At 53.6% G+C, this 18,009-nt stretch overlaps 5 protein-coding genes across 5 annotated transcripts; 3 read left to right on the forward strand and 2 right to left on the reverse strand.

Moving 5' to 3' along the window:
* Positions 1–203: 203 nt before the first annotated feature.
* On the forward strand, positions 204–1,535 carry FUB10 (Fusaric acid cluster transcription factor FUB10; the record flags this gene model as incomplete). Its single annotated transcript, XM_036635754.1, has 1 exon — positions 204–1,535. One exon carries the CDS (start codon positions 204–206, stop codon positions 1,533–1,535), a length of 1,332 nt encoding a protein of 443 aa, XP_036499611.1.
* A 1,267-nt stretch (positions 1,536–2,802) lies between these two features.
* cel61b-1 (Endoglucanase-7) lies at positions 2,803–3,720 on the reverse strand (the record flags this gene model as incomplete). The annotated part of the gene is made up of 1 exon (XM_036635755.1): positions 2,803–3,720. One exon carries the CDS (start codon positions 3,718–3,720, stop codon positions 2,803–2,805), a length of 918 nt encoding a protein of 305 aa, XP_036500449.1.
* Positions 3,721–5,918: 2,198 nt separating this feature from the next.
* On the reverse strand, positions 5,919–7,532 carry catD-1 (3-oxoadipate enol-lactonase 2; the record flags this gene model as incomplete). Its single annotated transcript, XM_036635756.1, has 1 exon — positions 5,919–7,532. The coding sequence occupies one exon, from the start codon at positions 7,530–7,532 to the stop codon at positions 5,919–5,921; it is 1,614 nt and encodes a 537-aa protein (XP_036500904.1).
* Positions 7,533–9,219: 1,687 nt separating this feature from the next.
* RDR1 (RNA-dependent RNA polymerase 1) lies at positions 9,220–13,247 on the forward strand (the record flags this gene model as incomplete). Its single annotated transcript, XM_036635757.1, has 3 exons — positions 9,220–12,212; positions 12,262–12,582; positions 12,635–13,247. 3 exons carry the CDS (start codon positions 9,220–9,222, stop codon positions 13,245–13,247), a joined length of 3,927 nt encoding a protein of 1,308 aa, XP_036499616.1.
* A 1,784-nt stretch (positions 13,248–15,031) lies between these two features.
* FUS6-3 (Efflux pump FUS6) lies at positions 15,032–16,779 on the forward strand (the record flags this gene model as incomplete). Its single annotated transcript, XM_036635758.1, has 3 exons — positions 15,032–15,270; positions 15,326–15,647; positions 15,694–16,779. 3 exons carry the CDS (start codon positions 15,032–15,034, stop codon positions 16,777–16,779), a joined length of 1,647 nt encoding a protein of 548 aa, XP_036499617.1.
* Between the last annotated feature and the right edge of the window lie 1,230 nt (positions 16,780–18,009).

Raw genomic sequence — 18,009 nt, forward strand, 5'->3', positions numbered from 1 at the left:
TCCGGCTCGGAGCCGACGCATGACCCCGCCGTCTGACCACCAAAAGCCTCCGAACGGCCCCCAACAGCCAGGAGGGAAAGCCTCCGAACGCGTCTTACGAGGGGTTCGCGTCTTGCAACAGACGACAGTGCATAACGTTCATCACTGACCCAGAAAAGCAAAGCACCTTCTCTGTTCTTGGAAGAACAAAAGGAAGAAAAAATATGACCATCGCCCGCCATCCGAACCAAAAACGGTCCGCGTGCGAGAGGTGTCGCCGACAAAAGCTTCGATGCTCCCGCCAAGACACGGAAGAAGAAGCCCGCTGTTCGCGGTGCGCGCGACTGGGGTTCCCTTGTGTCGCCGGCCAGCAACGGCGGATCGGCCGGCCCTCGCGCGCCAAAAACCAGGGAAACAATGTTTCGAATGACCGAGACCGAGGCTGCGATCGTAAGGCAGCGCAGGAGGCGGACGAAGGAGTTGGGGATGGGGATGGGGATGAGGATGAGGCTGCGGGTCTCCGCGGGGACAACCTGTTGTTGGCTGAAAATGCGACCGCGGAGACCACGCCGCCAGTGGCTGCGAGATTCGGAGAGGAGGTGGCCGAAGTTGGTGTCGACGTTCAAATTGACCCCCTTCTTTGCGACTTTGAATGGGATGAAACGGACTTCGCCGTTGACGTCGGCGACCACTTAACGAGCTCTCAAGAGACAGCTGCACGTCCGCTGTCACAGCTGGATGCGACAATCCAGCACGAAGCATTCGTTAGGCTGTCCAAGGTCAACGTCGACCTCCACTTGCACCTGTCCAAGGTCCATGACCACCGGCAGCATATGGATCTGTGCTCCTTCATCTACCCCGATTCCGTGCTCAGCGTTGATTCTGTCACACTGGCTGAGCTCGCTCTCGTCATTTTCCAAGACTTCGTGACTGTTCTTTCGACTCTGGCCAAGTCAATGAAACAGGCGGCAGTTGACTTGACCATCCTGCCAAGCCAAGACGCTGTTCCATCTCTGCCGTGGGATAACTCTGGCGGGCTGCCGACTGCTCTAGGCTGGATCGTTCCGTCGGAAAGTTTCCCATCGCCGGACATCATGAGTCCGTCAACCGCAACCTCCGCGCCCGAAGCCGTAGGTCCGCCTTTGGCTCTCGTCATCACAAGCTGCTTCGTCCAAATCATCACCCTCTTTGAGTCGATCACCCTCCACATCCACAAAAGACTCGAATCACTCGCCGTGGATCCCCTGACGCCAGTTGAGGGTCTCAAATTCGGCGCCTTCTGGATTGGTGATGGACATCTGCAAGGCATCATCTTCACCCAAATCATCACCAGTCTCTTGGAGAGAGCTGATCGTCTTCTCGGCCTGCGAGACCATGATACTTCGAGGTGGGGCACATCGCCGCATCAAGCAATCTTGTCTAATAACCAGCGCGATATACTGCATGGCCAACTCAAGGAAGTGGCGGATGTCTCGCTGTTGCGGACAGAAAAGCTTAGAGACAGCCTCGAATTCATGAGAAGACGTCTCACGGAAGCATCAGCCCTGAGCACTTAGACTTTGCGCCTCATTAAATGTTGAAAATCAGTGGATCAAATCTGGCGATCAATGCGCGTCGGACCCTAGTGGAAATCACTTGAGGTCTCAACCCATGAAGCCCCACGCGTGGTGCCGAAGATCATGAGGTTCCGGTGGGATATCCGACGTGTCCGGAAAGTCGGCTTCGTGGCCCTTGAAAAGGCGGGGAATGTTGACGACAGATTCGCGTCCTTGGCCCCTCTTAGGAGCAGGGAGTTCAGGGACATCATCATACCTAGGACGCTCTTTTTTAACATAGGGAAAGTGCGCGGAGAGCGTTGACGGACCCGAATTCGAGTGATCAGGTTGCTGTCGAAGCATCTGGAGCCCAAGTCCTCAACCGCCCCCAACCACCGGTTGATGAAACAAACAAACCGCAAACACAAAACGACAGGGCCATCAAGTCCATGTCTGGAATCCCGATGCTATCGTATACTCGGCTTCATAAAGAAATTCCATCATCATCCGTTCAGCGAACTCATTGGCATCGGCCGATTTACCCGCTCAATATAACTCGGCATCCCACGGAGAATACCAAGTGGGCGCACGCGGCACCCATCGTCCCGCTGCAGTTTGTTCCGTTTTAGACTGCTCTTTTGACCTCAAATCTGCTCAGACTGGCCCCACTCCATAACATCGTCCGCCAAGTATATCAACCGACATGGGCGCCCTTCCTCAACGCAACGTCCAAAAAACTCTGTTCGCTGCTCAGACTTATTTCATGAAACATTTTCCAACTTCAATGACTTGGGAGAGAGCTGAAAAATGCTTAAAGTCGACCGCAACCACCCACCACATCCATGCCGCCGGCATTCTGACGCCCGCCCTCACGTCAAGTTCGTCTCACAGTTTCGAGTCAGCCACCGGATTAACACCATGGAACGAACTCAACGCGATGTCGAGTCAAACCAAGGCATGGAGTGGATGGACAAAAGACATCCCACTCTGAGAGTAGCCAACGGAGGCAGATTGCGATTACAGCATTTGACACTCACGATCACAGAGGCAAGTAGAGAAGATATTGACTGAACAGTTGATACATTGCAAAGCTTGTTAGCACCCAGCAACAAAGAAAAGTGTGCTGGGCGCCTAGGAGGTCGGCTAAAAAAGGTGTGGGTGCTTGCAGCGATATATACACCGGGTATAATCTATTTACATGGTCGAGAAACGAACAAAGGCTCATTCAAAAGTTTGGATGTGTGTTTTCCTTCTTCTCCATCAGATCGCGAATGCGGCGATTCTCCGCTTAGTGGCGGGCGTGGAAGAGGTCACGGGCGTGACGGCGGAGCTTCTTGGCGCAGCCGGCATCAGCAGCAGCAGCAGCAGAAGCGGAAGCGGAAGCAGCAGCGGTAGGAACAGCAGAGGCGGTGCCGTTGGAGGGGGTGGTGGGGGTGGCAGAGCCGCCGCCAGAGCTAGAGCCGGAGCCGAACAGAGCAGGGCCGGGGATCTCGTAGCTGGTGAGGGTGGAGTAGGGGTTGAAGAGGATACCGGCGTCGGTGCTCTTGTACAGAGCAGTGCCGAGGGTGCCCTCGGGGTTGGAGGTACCAGAGCCAGTGATCTCAACGTTGACGCACTGGGGGTAGTTCTGGGCACCGTTCTCAGAGCCAGCACCGTGCATGGCAATGATCTCGTGGCGGAGAACGTAGTTGCCAGCGGCGAGGTCGGAGGGGATGGTGGAGGTCCAGGTGTTGTTGTTCTTGATGAGCTTGGTGGCAGCCCACTCCTGGGTGTCCAGGTCGATACCGGCCTCATCGATCTTGACCCACTTGAGGGTGGCGGGGTCGGCAGAGGTGCAGGCGCCGTCGCACTTGGCGGCGTAGGTCAGGACGGGACCGATGTGAGACTCGGGCCAGGCAGACCACTGGAAGTCGACAGTGCCGCCGGCAGCGACCTTGGCGGAGGAGGCACCGGGAGCGGCGTTCTTGTGGCAGTTGATGTCGACGGTGCCGTAGGCGTCGGGGGCGATGAAGCCGTTGTCGAGGTTCTCAGCGGACCAGGCGGCGATGGAAGGGGGGGTTCCGCCGTTCTGCTTGAGGTAGTAGTAGTCGAGCTTGTAGCCCTGGACGTAGGCGCCGTCCATCTCGTAGCCGGTGACGGTACCGTGGGCAAGAGCGGAAGCGGCGAAAGCGCCAGCAAGGGCGACGGTGTTCTTGATGGAAGGCATTTTGGATGAAAGAAGGATGGGTCCTGAAAAAGGAGGTTGAAGTGGAATGAATGAGCTTGTTCGTGGATGTAAAGTGTTGCAAAAGAATGTCCCAGCTTCACACAGTGAAGAACTGACGGTTAGACGATTGGAAAAGAATGAAGGTGGTAAGAACCAAAGAGTGTGTGCGACCTTGCAATGTTGGATGCTGAACAAGAGGAAAGAAGATGTAAAAACGAGGGCGTCGTCGCTGTATTTATCCCACCGGCCATACTGAAGGGCACCCCTTTCCACAACATCTCTCTCTTCCTCTTTGCCGCTGCCAAGATAGACTCGCAGACACCGACGACTGAGCCGCGCTCACCCTGGAGCCTCTGGAGGAGAGACGGGTGGAGATGGAAGAAACTTCATAAGACCGAAACACCAATATGCAAACCAGAGTGGTGGAATTTTGGGGGGTGGCACCCGGTCAAGGCCGGGGGACCATCGACGTCGTCGGATGTACTCCGATTTGGAAGGGTGACCGGTCTTGCAAAGATGAGATGGACTGTTCCACCCGGGCTGCGGCGTGGCGCCCAGCTCCAGCCGCTTCCAGCGTCGTGGTCGATTCCGGTTGCTCAGCCGTTATGGAAATCATGGAAAGGAGGATCATTGATCTGGCCCAGGGGCTTCAGCCGGGATCGCAGCCGGGGTCCTGCGGCACAGGGAAGGTGACGGTCATGATGGAGTCGTTGGCCTGGTTGGCAGGCGGTGTTGGCAAGCGTTGTTGGCTGATGATGGCGATGCCCCTGGCAAGCGAAGACGGCTTTGCCCAGAACTGGTGCCTGGCCAGCGGCAGGGGATCCCGTAAAGGCGTCTCGAGCCCGGCTGGGCATCAGCAAAGCGTCTGAAAGAGTCGCTGATAGAGCGTCGGTCGCGTGAAGCGTGGGACGCGTGGGGATTCATGACTTGCAGACTTGCCGTTTCCAGCAGAGCACAGCAACACACCGGAATCTCAGACGTAGCGCGGGCCATGAAACAGCCCCTCATGGCGCCCTTAATAAGGCAAGGTAGATCATAAGAAGATGTGCGTGTGCATCGTGCTCCACCCAAGAGCCGCCGGCCTGTGCGTGATTGATTGGAATTGAATTTTCGGAGCCAGGTCCCGATGGAATATGCATATCCCCCCATGATGTCGCTATCTCGTTAGCGCCTGGCTTTCCTTGGTCGTTGAGTTGTGGTTAATGTCGTGCCGTTATTTGAAGGTGGTGATGATGCCGGGACTCAATTATGCATGATCCCTCTTGTCCCTACAGCCAGCCAGTCAGTCAGCGAGCGCAAAGACAGACAGAAGCGCAAGAGAATCCGAACTCATGATTAAGGTGTGGTTCCTGGCGCCATTCACCCCTGGATTATTGCTCCACATTTGCCGCCCACGTTTTTATTGAATTTTCTTCTTCCCCTTTCCATGGCGCGCCCAGCAATATGTGATCTCGTTTCGGGCATTTCCTTGCGTCGATCTCATAGTCGAGATGAACACGACAGCCGCCAGACCGATTCTTCTTCATGCGCCGAGACTTTGGCAACTGCGAATTCATCTCGTCGTCGAGAACCCGTCGTCCGAGGGCACTTTCGATGAAACGGGCCTGCATGGCCGTCGAACAAACGGTCGCCAACAGTCAGCATTGAATCATTCACAATCAGCACCAACCAACGAACCGCCGCCGCTCGCGGTGGCCATCCTGCGGCCGTCGGGTCTCCCCCTCCTCCCGTGACACAGGAGGCCACACCTCCTGCAGCGCTGCAGACGGCGTCACGGCGCGGAATCCCTGGGACCACCTGCATTGACAGGGCTGTCGTCGCTTACACAGTCCAGCGCCGCGAATCCCAACCCCAGCATCGACCTTTCCGGGGTTAGCGTCTGTTTTGGATAGACTTCAGTCGTCGTCAAGCCTTCCTGGCAGTCATGTTTGCTGAGAACGGACAGCTCCTCGACAGTTCAATGTGCCGAGTTGACGACGATGGCGGTGAGTGTGGTCTGAGTTGCCTGGACCATGACTTCAGGGAACATCTTTGTTCGGCTCGAGGCCGGTGTATCACGGCAGATTGAGATTGCATCACGTCCCCCTTCTGGTCGACGGCCAAACCTGTCGACATTCGACAAACCGAGAACATTCTTGGCGACTGACTTTCCGTTGCTGCCATAGCGAGGATTCATTCGGCGAAACTTATGTTATCTTCTAAAGGAATCCCTGGATAGCCTCCCAGAATGCGGCAGGGCTCTCCCACATGGGAAGGTGGCCAGCATTCGGCACAATCTTCAACTCTGCGCCCTTCTCACCGATCGTGCCCTTAAATCCGTCCATCGCCTTCACGAGTGCGCCCTTGGCATCGCCATCACCGACGACCAACAGGCCGGGAACTTTGCAAGAACCGAGGGCTGGCTTGAGGTCGTAGTCCCACAGCGCCTGACAGCTGTACCTGAATCCGGCCACGTCGTTGGCGGCTACCATGTCAGTCATGGCCTTAACAACGCTCTCCTTTTCCATCGTCGCAGGATGGAACCAACGGCCCACCGTTTGCTGCGCCAGCTTGGCGATGCCAGCTCCACTATCCTCCTCCGCTACGGCAATGCGATCCTTCCACGCCTGGGTGTTGGCAGCGCTTGATGTGGCGTTGAAATCACAAGCGATGAACTTCTCCAGACGCTCGGGATACTTGAGGGAAAAGTTCGTCGTGGTCGCACCTCCCATTGATACACCAATCAAGGCGTGCAACTTGGGAATACGCAGAGCATCGAGAACGGTGCGAAGGTCGGATGCAAGCAAATCCAGTGTTGCCGGCACGGGCGGGCTGGGAATGGAGTGCCTTCCACGGCTATCATAACGCAGGATACGCAGGTCCGGACGCTTCTCCTTCAAGATCTCGACGACAGGATCCCACATGTGCAGCGAGGTCAACAAGGAGTTGCAGAACGCGACGGTAGGGGCATCGTCCGCGGGGTTGCCCTCGAGTCTGTAGGGAATAGCAAGGCTTTCCTCCGCGGTGATGTAAGAGCTGATAGATCCGTCCTTGCCGGGGACGGTGTTGGTCTTGCCATCAGGTGCCGCCCAGATGGCCACCGAGTCTGATTGCTTCTTGAGGTTATTCAGATCGCGGGGCGCGGGGCCGAAAACGTAAAAGAGTGAGTAGGTACGGCGGTTCATGCCCTTGACGTATTTGACAATCTCGCCGGCGCGTTTCGTAGCGGTGGAGGCCTTGTGCTCGGGGCCGCCGAGTCCATTCTCGCGGGCGTAGTCGTGGAGTACGAAGAAAGTGGACTTGGCACCGGCACCGTCGCCAAGGGTGGAGATCTTGAAGACTCTCGTCCTTAGCCACCCGGGGACCTTTGACAACATGTCGATGTGCTCCTCCTCGTACCACTTCTTGAACTCTTCCTCGGCAGCCTCGTCGTTGAGGTTTGTCTCGATAGCGACCAGCTCGAGACCCTCAGCCTCCTTATCGGAAAGCTCTTCAATGGGGCGGAAAGAGGGGGCCTTGCGCTCGATAACCAGGTCGAAGAAGTATCTGGTGACAGCGACCTGGCCAATGGTCTCGGCCTCGCGCGAAGATCTGTTTGCTCTGAGCGTGGTGTATGTAGGTGTCTCCAAGTGAGACATGTCGGTCACGTCGTAGCTCGCGAGGTAGGTTGGCTCCTTGCCGTCGTTGGCGCGGTACCGCAAGCCGTTGGTGAAGATTTGGGGAATACGCAGGCGAGTCGGGCCGTGCTCGTTGTTGTACCACTCGTGGAATTGCTCCTCAGCCAGGGTAGGCTTCGGCTGCATAGTAACGTAGAGCATTCCAGGGGTCGCCATTGTATCTCAATGCTTCGATTATGGTTCCCGGGACTCAATTGTGGTTTGGGAAAATAACGAAAAGGAGTGAGACTTGGGAGAATGCCGAGAAAAACAACCCGGAATCTTCAGCGGCGACTTCGGTGGTGCTGCTCGGCAGTGGGCGGGGCAGATGACGAACGCGGGGTCGATTTGGGGGAGGGTCGGTAGGTTCGGGATGATGGCACGGCACCTCGCGCAGCGCAACGAGCCAGTGGCAGCAGGGATAAAGGTTTGATTTCAGCGGTGGTGAGGGGTCAACGACGCTGAACTGTCACCGTCCGTTGTGCTGTCTGGCGACTTGGTTGGGGTATTCGTGTAGCAGAGGTAGCATTCGCGCGGAGGAGGGCCATTGCTGCTCGGCATCGTCGAGATAAATAATCGGAGGCAGGCGGAAAAGTGTTCTGCCAGGGCATCTTCGGTCTTGCGACCGCGATTGATGGTTTTTCCTGCTGAACATCTCAAGCGATGTCGGTCGCATGAAGATCTGTTGACTCGGTTCGTAATCCTGGGAATTGTGATCAGAGCATTGCGAAAACGAGAAAAAGGATTGATGTCCAATTTCAGTCACAATTCGATCAGTTGGAGAAGGCGAGATGGTATCCATTTCTGAGTTGGTGTCCATCGAAGAACACACTGCTGCGACTCATTCCGGGTAGACGTCTTCCTGCTCGGGTTGTTTTGTGCGAGAACGTCGAGTCAAGCCTCCTAGATCTTAGTGAAGATGGCGGTGTAAAGAGCTCTTTCCCGCCATAGACTACCTGACCGGAAGGTAGGACCATCGCGACAATGGACGCCGCTCTCTCCTGCCTCATCTTCAGCACCGGAACACCCTCCTGCTGAGTTGACGACCAATGACAGCTCCTCGCTTCGGCTGGAGGCCGTCCAATCATTGACCATAAAAGCCCCCGCTCTGTGGTGGAGATCTGCCTCTCAAGCCAATCAACGACAGAGTGCAGCAGCCTGCGCTAATCCAAATCGGGAGCTCAAAGCAACGGAGGGGCACACACTACTTGGAGGTTGGAGGGAGGGGCCACTCACCCAGCAGGGAGGACACTTTTTGCTCGCTAATCGCACGCGACCCGACACGGCGAACGGAAGCTACTCCAAGTACCTACCTTACCTTACCAAGGGACGGCACCATCAGGCTCCCATCCTGCCAACTGCCCGGTGGCCCCCGTTAGTCTCGAGTGGCATCTTCATTGGCCTGCAGAAGAGCATTGTTTGCTCCTCATCCCAGCTTGTTTGCTGCTCGGGTGGTCGTTTGCCAGCTCGCGTCCGTCACCACAGAAGCAAGCGCCGTCGTTTACGCCTGAAAAGCTTCCGCTCGTCCAGCCTGCTGGCCATTTAATTGAAATCTTATCTTACGTCCCTCTACGGGCCTTTCATGAGACTGGCTACGGGACATCACTCATACCGTATAGGTCATCATCTTGTTAAGGTACCTTATCTCTTGTTCGAGAGGAACCCTTACTCAGACCAAGACTGACATCCGTCTTAGATGCAATCGCCCGTCAACATGCCGAATTGAGCCACGAGCTGTCTGCTCTGCCAATGCTTACATCCAAGTTGACGGTCTCAACAACATCGGATTCACGGGATTCCCTCATCACCGCTATTCTATCTTATCCACTGCAGTCTGGTCGAAAGCCGCAACCCATCTATCATCATGGAGGTCTTCATGACCAACGTCCCTCAGCAGTTGACGGATCGCACCTTGGAGAAACAGCTCAAACCTTACATGAATGCCCTGGGCATCACTGCATGGACGTGTAATTCCAAACTCAACAAAAACGTCGGCTGGGTCACCTTTTTAAACCAGAAGGATGGCGTCTTCTTTCTCAAACGCTATGGCAAACAGATCATCGCTGATCCAGCCACAACAGACGGCCGCGGCTTCTCGTCCAAAGCCAGAAAGGGTCCCAAGGAGAGGGCCAGGCTCTATCTCATGAACACCCCCATATTCGTCCAAGCAGGAAACAAGGCGCCGGACCCCTTCATGCTCAAGAGCCTGCATCATCGTCTCCAGGAGAAAGTCAAAGATCGGGATCGACTCGATGCTCTCTCTGCTGAGGAAGCCATCGCATTTCCAGTCAGACATTTGGCTTGCGGTCACAATTCTTTTCGAAACGGATCCAAAACCCTGACCTTTGTTGAGCAGTATCGCCTTGATATTGGAGCTGTGGCATCATTCGGCAGAAGGATGATTATCATCAAGTTCACAAATGATTTCAAGGTTGAGATTCCGTATTCCTCTGTCTTTGAATTAATTCATTCCTCATCCCCATGCACTTTTACCTTCATATTATCCGAACCTCCCAAATTCTACCGCAACAAGGTCAAGCTGGAAGACCAATTTTCACAACTCACCCTTTCTAGACCGGCGCCTCAACACAAACAGTTCGTACGCTGCACCGATATACCAGATGCTCCACTGAATGCCGGTTACGCTGGGAAATGTCTAGTTTACCAACTCAGTGTTCTCGATACTGATTTTGACCACAAAATGATGTCGCTGAAGAACAGGCAACTTTTCAGCATCGTCCACTTTCAAATTTCTTACGATGGACGCCCGGCTCATTGGACGCTTGACTATCAAAGCTCATGGGATGTTTTCTACAAGCACTTGACACATTTAGGAACAGAGACGGCCTTACCCTTTCGCATCCTCTTTCTCATGCAGTCTCTGGTCTGGAACAATTACCTGCATCCCCGGGTAGCCTATGACTTGCTTCTCAAGATCGAGATTCTCTTCAGGCAGGCAAGGAAGGCGAAACGGCCAGACCCGCTATCTGACCAGGCGCTTCAAAGCCTTCGTGATGGGCCTCGAGAATGTTTACCGTTCCCCACTCACGACATACATCCGAACGTCTTGGATCCAGATGAGATTCTGAAGTTCCTCCTCGAGATGGAAAGAAGAATACAGGCGGAGGGTGACTACAGGAGTACCCTGTACGGTCCGGATGTGTCCAATCACCACGCATGGGTGTTCAAAGCCATGGTGACACCCACGAGAGTCACTCTTCACGGGCCCGAGATGGAACCACTCAACCGCATCCTTCGCAAACACCGAAACCACACAGACTACTTCATGAGAGTGCAATTCTGTGACGAGGACGGCACCGACCTCTGGTTCAATCCGAGGGTCAATTACGAAGATGTTTTCGAGCGCTACAAGAATGTACTGAACAAAGGAATTCAGGTTGCTGGACGAATCTACCAGTTCCTCGGCTTCTCACACTCTTCTCTCCGATCACACGCAGCTTGGTTCATGGCCCCTTTCGTCGACGACAGCGGAGAAATGCAGCTCTACAGACACATCATCAAGTCCCTCGGTGATTTCGAACACATTCAAATTCCGGCCAAGTGTGCCGCTAGGATTGGGCAGACCTTTTCTGAGACACCTGCCTTCATCTCTCTCACTGATAGCGACATCAGCGCCTGGAACATTCCCGACATTAAGTCTTCCATTGGGGGCGACGACCGCGTCTTCAGCGACGGGGTGGGCACCATTTCCAGGGAAGCCCTCGAACTGATCTGGCCCCGTCTGCCGAGGGGCTCTCTCATCCCTACCTGCCTTCAAATTCGGTGGGGAGGCGTAAAAGGAATGCTATCGCTTGATACGCGTCTTCCAGGCCGTGTCATGTGTATCAGGAGAGAGTCCATGGAGAAATTTCCAAGTCAGGATACCGAGAACCTCGAGATTTGCGGCGGAGCATCCAAGCCACTGAAGCTGGTCCTCAATCGCCAGATGATTAAGATCTTGGAAGACTTGGGAGTGCGCAACGACTTCTTCCTTCGGTTACAAAAGACAGAACTAGATCGACTTCGAGCTGTCACAGCGGACGCCTACAACACCGGAACCTTTTTGCATATGCAAGGCATCGGACTAAACTGCTTCCTACCATCCTTTATCAAGAGCCTCGATAAATATGGCATCGACTATCGACGAGATGACTTCCTGCGGACAGTAGTCCAGAATGTCGTGCTTCAAGAACTGCGGTTACTCAAACACAAAGCCAGAATCCCTGTCCCGAAAGGCGTGACTGTCTTCGGAGTCATGGATGAGACCGGCTTCTTGAGAGAAGGGGAGGTGTACATCGCTTACGATACATACCGACGACCTGGCAGGACTTCCATTGATGGATCGTTGAGAGACGGTCCTGTACTCGTCACAAGATCTCCAGCTTTGCATCCCGGCGACATCCAGCTGGTCAAGATGCGGACGCCGCCCGCAGGGCACCCGCTACGAAACTTGCGCAATTGCATAGCTTTCAGTCAGTTCGGCAGGCGAGACTTGCCCAGCCAATTGAGTGGTGGCGATCTGGATGGAGACCTTTACAACATTATCTGGGATCGGGACGCCATGCCAAAGGTCACTTACAAAGCTGCCGACTACCCGCGAGTGACTCCGGCGGCTCTCGGCAGGACGGTGGAGAGAGAAGACATGGCCAACTGGTTTGTCGATTTCATGCAGTCAGACTGTTTGGGCCTGATCGCGACGAGACATCTGGTCGTGTCTGATCAAGATCCAAATGGTACGCTGGGCAACGACTGCCTGACGCTCGCTGGGCTGCACTCGACAGCCGTCGACTTTTCCAAGACCGGTATTCCCGTCGATACGAAAGAGATCCCCAAGGCTCCCAGATTCCGCCCCGACTTGTAAGTAAGAGCTGCTTGCCGATTATGACCATTGCTGACAGAGGCCTAGTCTGGCGCCTGCTCCACCCGCACATATTTTTGACCGGAACGAGATCGAGTTCATCGGTAAAAATGAAACCCTGGAAGAGGACGACGAAGACATGCTGCCGCCGCATCAATACTACAAGTCAGAGAAAATCCTTGGCATTCTCTACCGCAACGTCGATGAGAAGCACATCTGGACCGAGGATATCCAGCGAGTTGTGACCAGAGCTGGTCCTTCGGTCTGGGATCAGTTTATCGGGCTAATTGAACGAAAGATATACGATTACACTGGTGGAAGGGTGACGTGGAGAACAAGGCAAGCCGAGGCCAAGAGGCTTCGTGATGTGTATGCACCCCGATCAAATTCTCCTCAAAGCTTGCTGACAGAACCCCCCAAGATACGAGGATACCGTTATACAAGCTATGAGCACGTACTCCGACAATCACGTGAAACGAATGACTGAGATTGAGGTCTTTTGCGGGTCTATCTTTAACAAGGCTGGTGCCCAAACGAGGCGCCAGAAAGACAACTCCAAAAAGCTCAAGGCCGAATTCGACCGTCTCTCGGAATGGCTCGTGGGTCAAATGCGACGCAAGCTCCGCACCGTGGACCAGGAAGCCTCCTCGATCTACAACAGCAGCACTAGCAACCAGTACTCCTTTCTGTCGGACGATCCCGTCACCCGCATGCTCGCGCCAAACAGGGAGGCTTTAGAGATGTCATATTCCTGCCTGATGGTGGGCCTGATGCCCAACGAGGGCTTCGAGCTCGAGGACGGGACGCAACTGCAGAGCTTCAAGGTGATTGCGGCAAGTGTTCTGCTGAAGGAGCTTACGGAGCTTGTTAACCGCATAAGAGGAGGAAGAATGGTTGCCCCAGGCAATGGCTACGAGGGTGCGGGCGGCGGATTTGTTGGAGTCAGCTCTGGGCCGACAATGTCGTACGCTTACAACGGGTTCGATGTGGATGTTGGACAATATCCCAATTATGGATATAGCGAGTATCTTTGAATAAGGAAAAGTGCTTATCTTGCTGGCACTCCTCGGGAGAAAATTCAACTTTTGTCATAATTCAATGAGGAGGTATTTGTGCCAAGGTCAGTGACCTTTCGGTCTGTTCAACGACGAATCGCGGTGGTGCGATGTCTTGCCACCAATTGTAGCGGGAATGAATGTATGTCTTCCTTGGCCAGTTCACTGCCCACTTCTGGGTATGGCATCCTCCATGGTGTTGTAAGACAGATTTAAAAGGAGGCGTTGATTGGCTGAAGCTGCCAACGTAGACAATATGGCACGCAGTGGGTGAGATTTCAATTGAAGCCTCATGACGTCTCAAGTTCGTGTGACCGTCGGTGTGCCTCGCTCTGGGTGGACTTGCTAGGCTTTCGAGGTAATTAAGACACCATGGACATGACCACTCTCCATTGACTAGAAACTGATAAAGATACCAGACGCCGCAAGTGATGAATGTGGGCGACAACAGTCTTTCTCCCCTTCCCCCAGACTCAAAAGGAGACCCGAAAGGCTATTTTCCACTCAACTGCTCTACACAACGCACGCCCACAGCTATAACATCGCTGAACATGGTATATTCTCTAGCCTGGAGTATCTCCTTAGTCTCTCATAACGACCATCTCTTCCATAAGCTTGTCAAGTTAATCTTCTCTCTTGCCATCGCAGCCATGGGTCAATATTAGAGCGGCCTTCATTCGTGGCAGTCGTCTGGCAAAAGACGCTTCATCCTACCATGAAGACTTGGAGTGACAAGGCTACGAAGGGGACATGTCTCCCTCGGAAAAAAGTGGAAATGACTTCGAACTAGTCGATAGACAAGACTACATCCCCTTGGACGAATGGGTTTGCGACAGATCCACTGGGGGCGGGGACCGCCGCATCCTCCAACAGCTCGTCGACGCTTTCAAGCACCATTTTGGAACTCATACACTTGTTCTGCACAATTCCACCTGCTACGCTTCGCCCTGCCGCGGTAGTTTCTTCACTATGTGTAATGAGGGTGGCTCCAGGGTATGTTTGGATTATCATGTTCTGTTCAAACCCTTTTATGCCGGCTCTGGAGATTGACGAATATTATGATTCTAGATACCAGTGAACAGCGACTCTCTCAATCTTGCGGCCAACGCAAACCCCGGAAATGGAAGCATGTGCATGTATCTGCCGATACATAAGAGATCTCGCTACTGCTTTGGGCGCGGGGCCCCAAGGGGCAATAAAGGGAGCCCAGTAGTCATAAGGCATTGCTAAGCGATCATAATTATTGGCCCATTAGTTGGAAATACAAGCAGAGTGATATTTAGGTTTTCGAGTTCTGAATAGTGTCGTTTTACAACTAACAAAGATGTGCATTCTCCCACTATACAGGAAATTCATATGAGATGGCCCAGACGGGGTCTGACTTGATCCTCTTTGTGACCAATGGCTGATGTAATAAGACCGTCCAATAGGGCCCCGATGAAAAGCGTAAGACATTTGGCGAAAGCCTCCGACTGCTTGTCGAAGGATCGTGTCGTAAGCCCGTCAGCAACCTGATCATCAAGAAGCCTCCGATCATCGTGGTCGGGGGATTAAAACTCTCCAGCTAACATAGCTACCATGCTAAATACTCAGGGGTACTAGAGGTGAAATATTCGCTGCTGTCCCTTGCAACGACAGAACACATCTTCTTCGAAAGCTCATTGTGAACTATTTTAAGCTCACGAGATTTAGAACCGCCGGCGAAGCTTACAGCAGCTGACACAGAGAACCACATCCACAAAACTATTAGCACGTTCGTCAACATGACAGAGCCTCACATTGACGAGAAATCCGGTGACACCCCCGAGGTAGCTGGGTTGAATGCATCAGATTCATACAAGAAAGACTACCGTTTCTGGGCCATCTTGTTTGCGCTGTGCATCACCTCCCTTCTGGCATCGCTAGAGAATACAGTCATCGTCACCTCGCTGCCCACAATTGTCGAAAAGCTCAACTTTGGAAGCAGCTACGTTTGGGTCGCCAACATATTCTTCCTCACGAGGTAAACCTTTCCAGTCGTATTCATGCCAACACATATCTAATCTCCTGAGACGTAGCGCAGCAGTACAACCGCTTTTCGGCCAACTTTCGAACCTCTTTGGTCGCAGATATCTCACCATTGCCATCGTATCTCTTTTCACCTTAGGAAGCGGCATTTGTGGCGGTGCAAATGGCCCTGCGATGCTCATCGCTGGCCGAGCGATTCAGGGAGCCGGAAGTGGGGGTATCAACATGATTGTTGACATCATCATCTCAGATCTTGTGCCGCTTAGAGACAGAGGAAATTATATTGCAATCATCCTGGTAACTTACGGGATCGGAACCGCGATAGGCCCCTTCGTGGGCGGAATCATTGTGCAGAAGACGTCTTGGAGATGGGTCAGATTTCCCCTGGTCTTTCTGTGGCAAATGCTAACTCACGCAGGTATTCTACATCAACCTGCCTGTTGGCGGCTTCTCACTTGTCCTTCTTTACCTCTTCCTCCACGTGAAGTGGGATAGGACCTCTACAACTGGAAACAAACTTCGCCGGATCGACGTGATTGGAAACGCCATTTTGATAGCCTCGGCAGTATCTGTTCTCATTGCTCTTACTTGGGCAGGCTCCGTCCATCCCTGGTCTTCCTACAAGGTCATCGTCCCCCTGATTCTCGGTCTTCTGGGTCTGTCTGTCTTCTGCGTCTTCGAAGGATCCGGAATCGTCCCAGAGCCAGTGATGCCCCTCCGCCTGTTTGCCAACCGCACCTCAGCTGTGGTCTATGCCACGACCTTTCTCAACTCGGCAATGATATACTGGGCATTCTTCTTTCTCCCTCTCTACTTCCAAGCCGTGAAGCTATCAACCCCTGCACGGTCCGGCGTGCAGCTACTACCGGTTTGCCTTATTGCCATTCCAGGGGCTGCTGTATCTGCGGTGGTACTCAGCCGCTGGGGAAGATATAAAGCCCTCCACATCTCTGGCTTTGCGCTCCTTGCAGTCGGCTTCGGCGTTTGGACCCTGCTAGACCGACACAGCGGCACAGCGGCATGGGTGTTGGTCCAAGTTGTGCCAGCGCTGGGGTCAGGGATGCTCCTCAACACGCTACTGCCGGCATTTCAAGCTAGCGTAGAAGAGAAGGACCAGGCGGCAGCAACAGCGAGCTGGTCGTTTATCCGGAGCTTTGGTCAGATCTGGGGTGTAGCTATTCCAGCTGCCATCTTCAACACCTACACCGCCAAGTTTGCTGAGATTGTTGATGACGCTGGGGCGAGGGATGTGCTGAGACATGGAGATGCTTATGCGAGCGCGACGAAGGTGTTCGTTGAGAGTTTCTCTACACCCGTCAGAGATCAGATTATTGAGGTTTTCACTGAAGCTTTGAGGAAGGTATTTTTTATTGCGCTTTCGTTTGCGGGGCTCGCCTTCTTGCTGAGCTTTCTTGAGCGAGAGGTCAAGTTGAGGAAGGAATTGGAGACTGAGTTTGGACTTGAGGAGAGGGACCAGACGGAGAAAGGAGTGGTGTCGGTTTAGTTGACATTGCCAACCAAGCTACCAGGGTGGCCGGTTAGACTAAGTCGCAACAGTCGCGCGACTTTTGCAGTATACCGGAGTAACAAGCTTCGTGAGCTTCACAACGGCGCTGAGCAACGTCCAATTGACTCAGGTCTGAGCGAATTCATTTCTTCATAATGACATGGAAGTTGAGTCTGTTCCACGGTAGCTATTACCCCAAACGTAATACAAAGATCTTGCAGTTCCTACGCGGAAAAGCTTTCAATAACTTAGCTTCGGCGCATGCAGCACTCCGACGGGTCAATACAGAGCGAACAATGATATGAGTCGTGTCACTCTAGGCTAGAATCAGCTTCAGCAAGACATTACTGTCTGCAACGTGCGCTACGGGCTGCTCCGTGTTCGTAAACACGACTAATGTATTGGCTCACCAACCTTGACCCGCCGCCAGATCTAGAAACCAGATTATGCTTATTTTCGCTGTTGTCTGTTTGTCTTCCCTGTCTACCTATCTGCCCGGCGCAGTACCGTGCAACTAAGCCGGTGACAGCACCGGCATCCCTTATTCAGCCAAGGCCTTGGGCATCCTCTTGTTTGGGGTTTATTTCCGCGATATGGCCATGGCCCCATTACCCAGAGTTCTGAGTCAGGTCGTCTAAAGTTGCTGTCACAGAGTGGGTATTCTAAGGTGCATCAGGTTGCGTTGGGCTGTTGAACGAAATACGCGATTGTGCCTTCACGGAGAACTGTGGGAGTCCGACGGAAACGCATTTACCTTTTCCGGTTGTAGGGATGAATGTTGGCATTGATGCACAATTGAGGCTGAAGGCGTGGAGATCGGCTGCACATACTCGTCGGCAGGCGGTGCCATCATCAGCGAACTAAAGACAAAGGCAAAAGCGCACGCCCCTTGCTTGGCAACTTCATTGCTCTGCGTCACAGCACGGATCGGGCAAACATTACCCTACTCAAAACTCAAACGCAGCGGGGGGTCCTTATTCGTTTCGAAGAGCAATTCGCCCCGTGGTGCGGCCCGGCAAATGGGGCCTAAACTCAAAATCAGTTGTTCGTCGCACCTCCTCCCAGTCATCTCTTCCCCGTCTTTTCTGTCTCTCTGTTCACATTCTGGTTTGGCCGTCCGGACGCCCTGTCCTCATGCCGTCCTATGGTGCCTCGCCAGCAAATCGCCCAATGATAATTGACTTTCACAACCTGGAAACTTTGAGGGTAACATGAGATTCATGCACA

The sequence above is a fragment of the Colletotrichum siamense genome (genome assembly GCF_013390195.1).
Source record: "Colletotrichum siamense strain Cg363 chromosome Unknown KSG_Cg363_contig02, whole genome shotgun sequence".
Taxonomy (NCBI): domain Eukaryota; kingdom Fungi; phylum Ascomycota; class Sordariomycetes; order Glomerellales; family Glomerellaceae; genus Colletotrichum; species Colletotrichum siamense.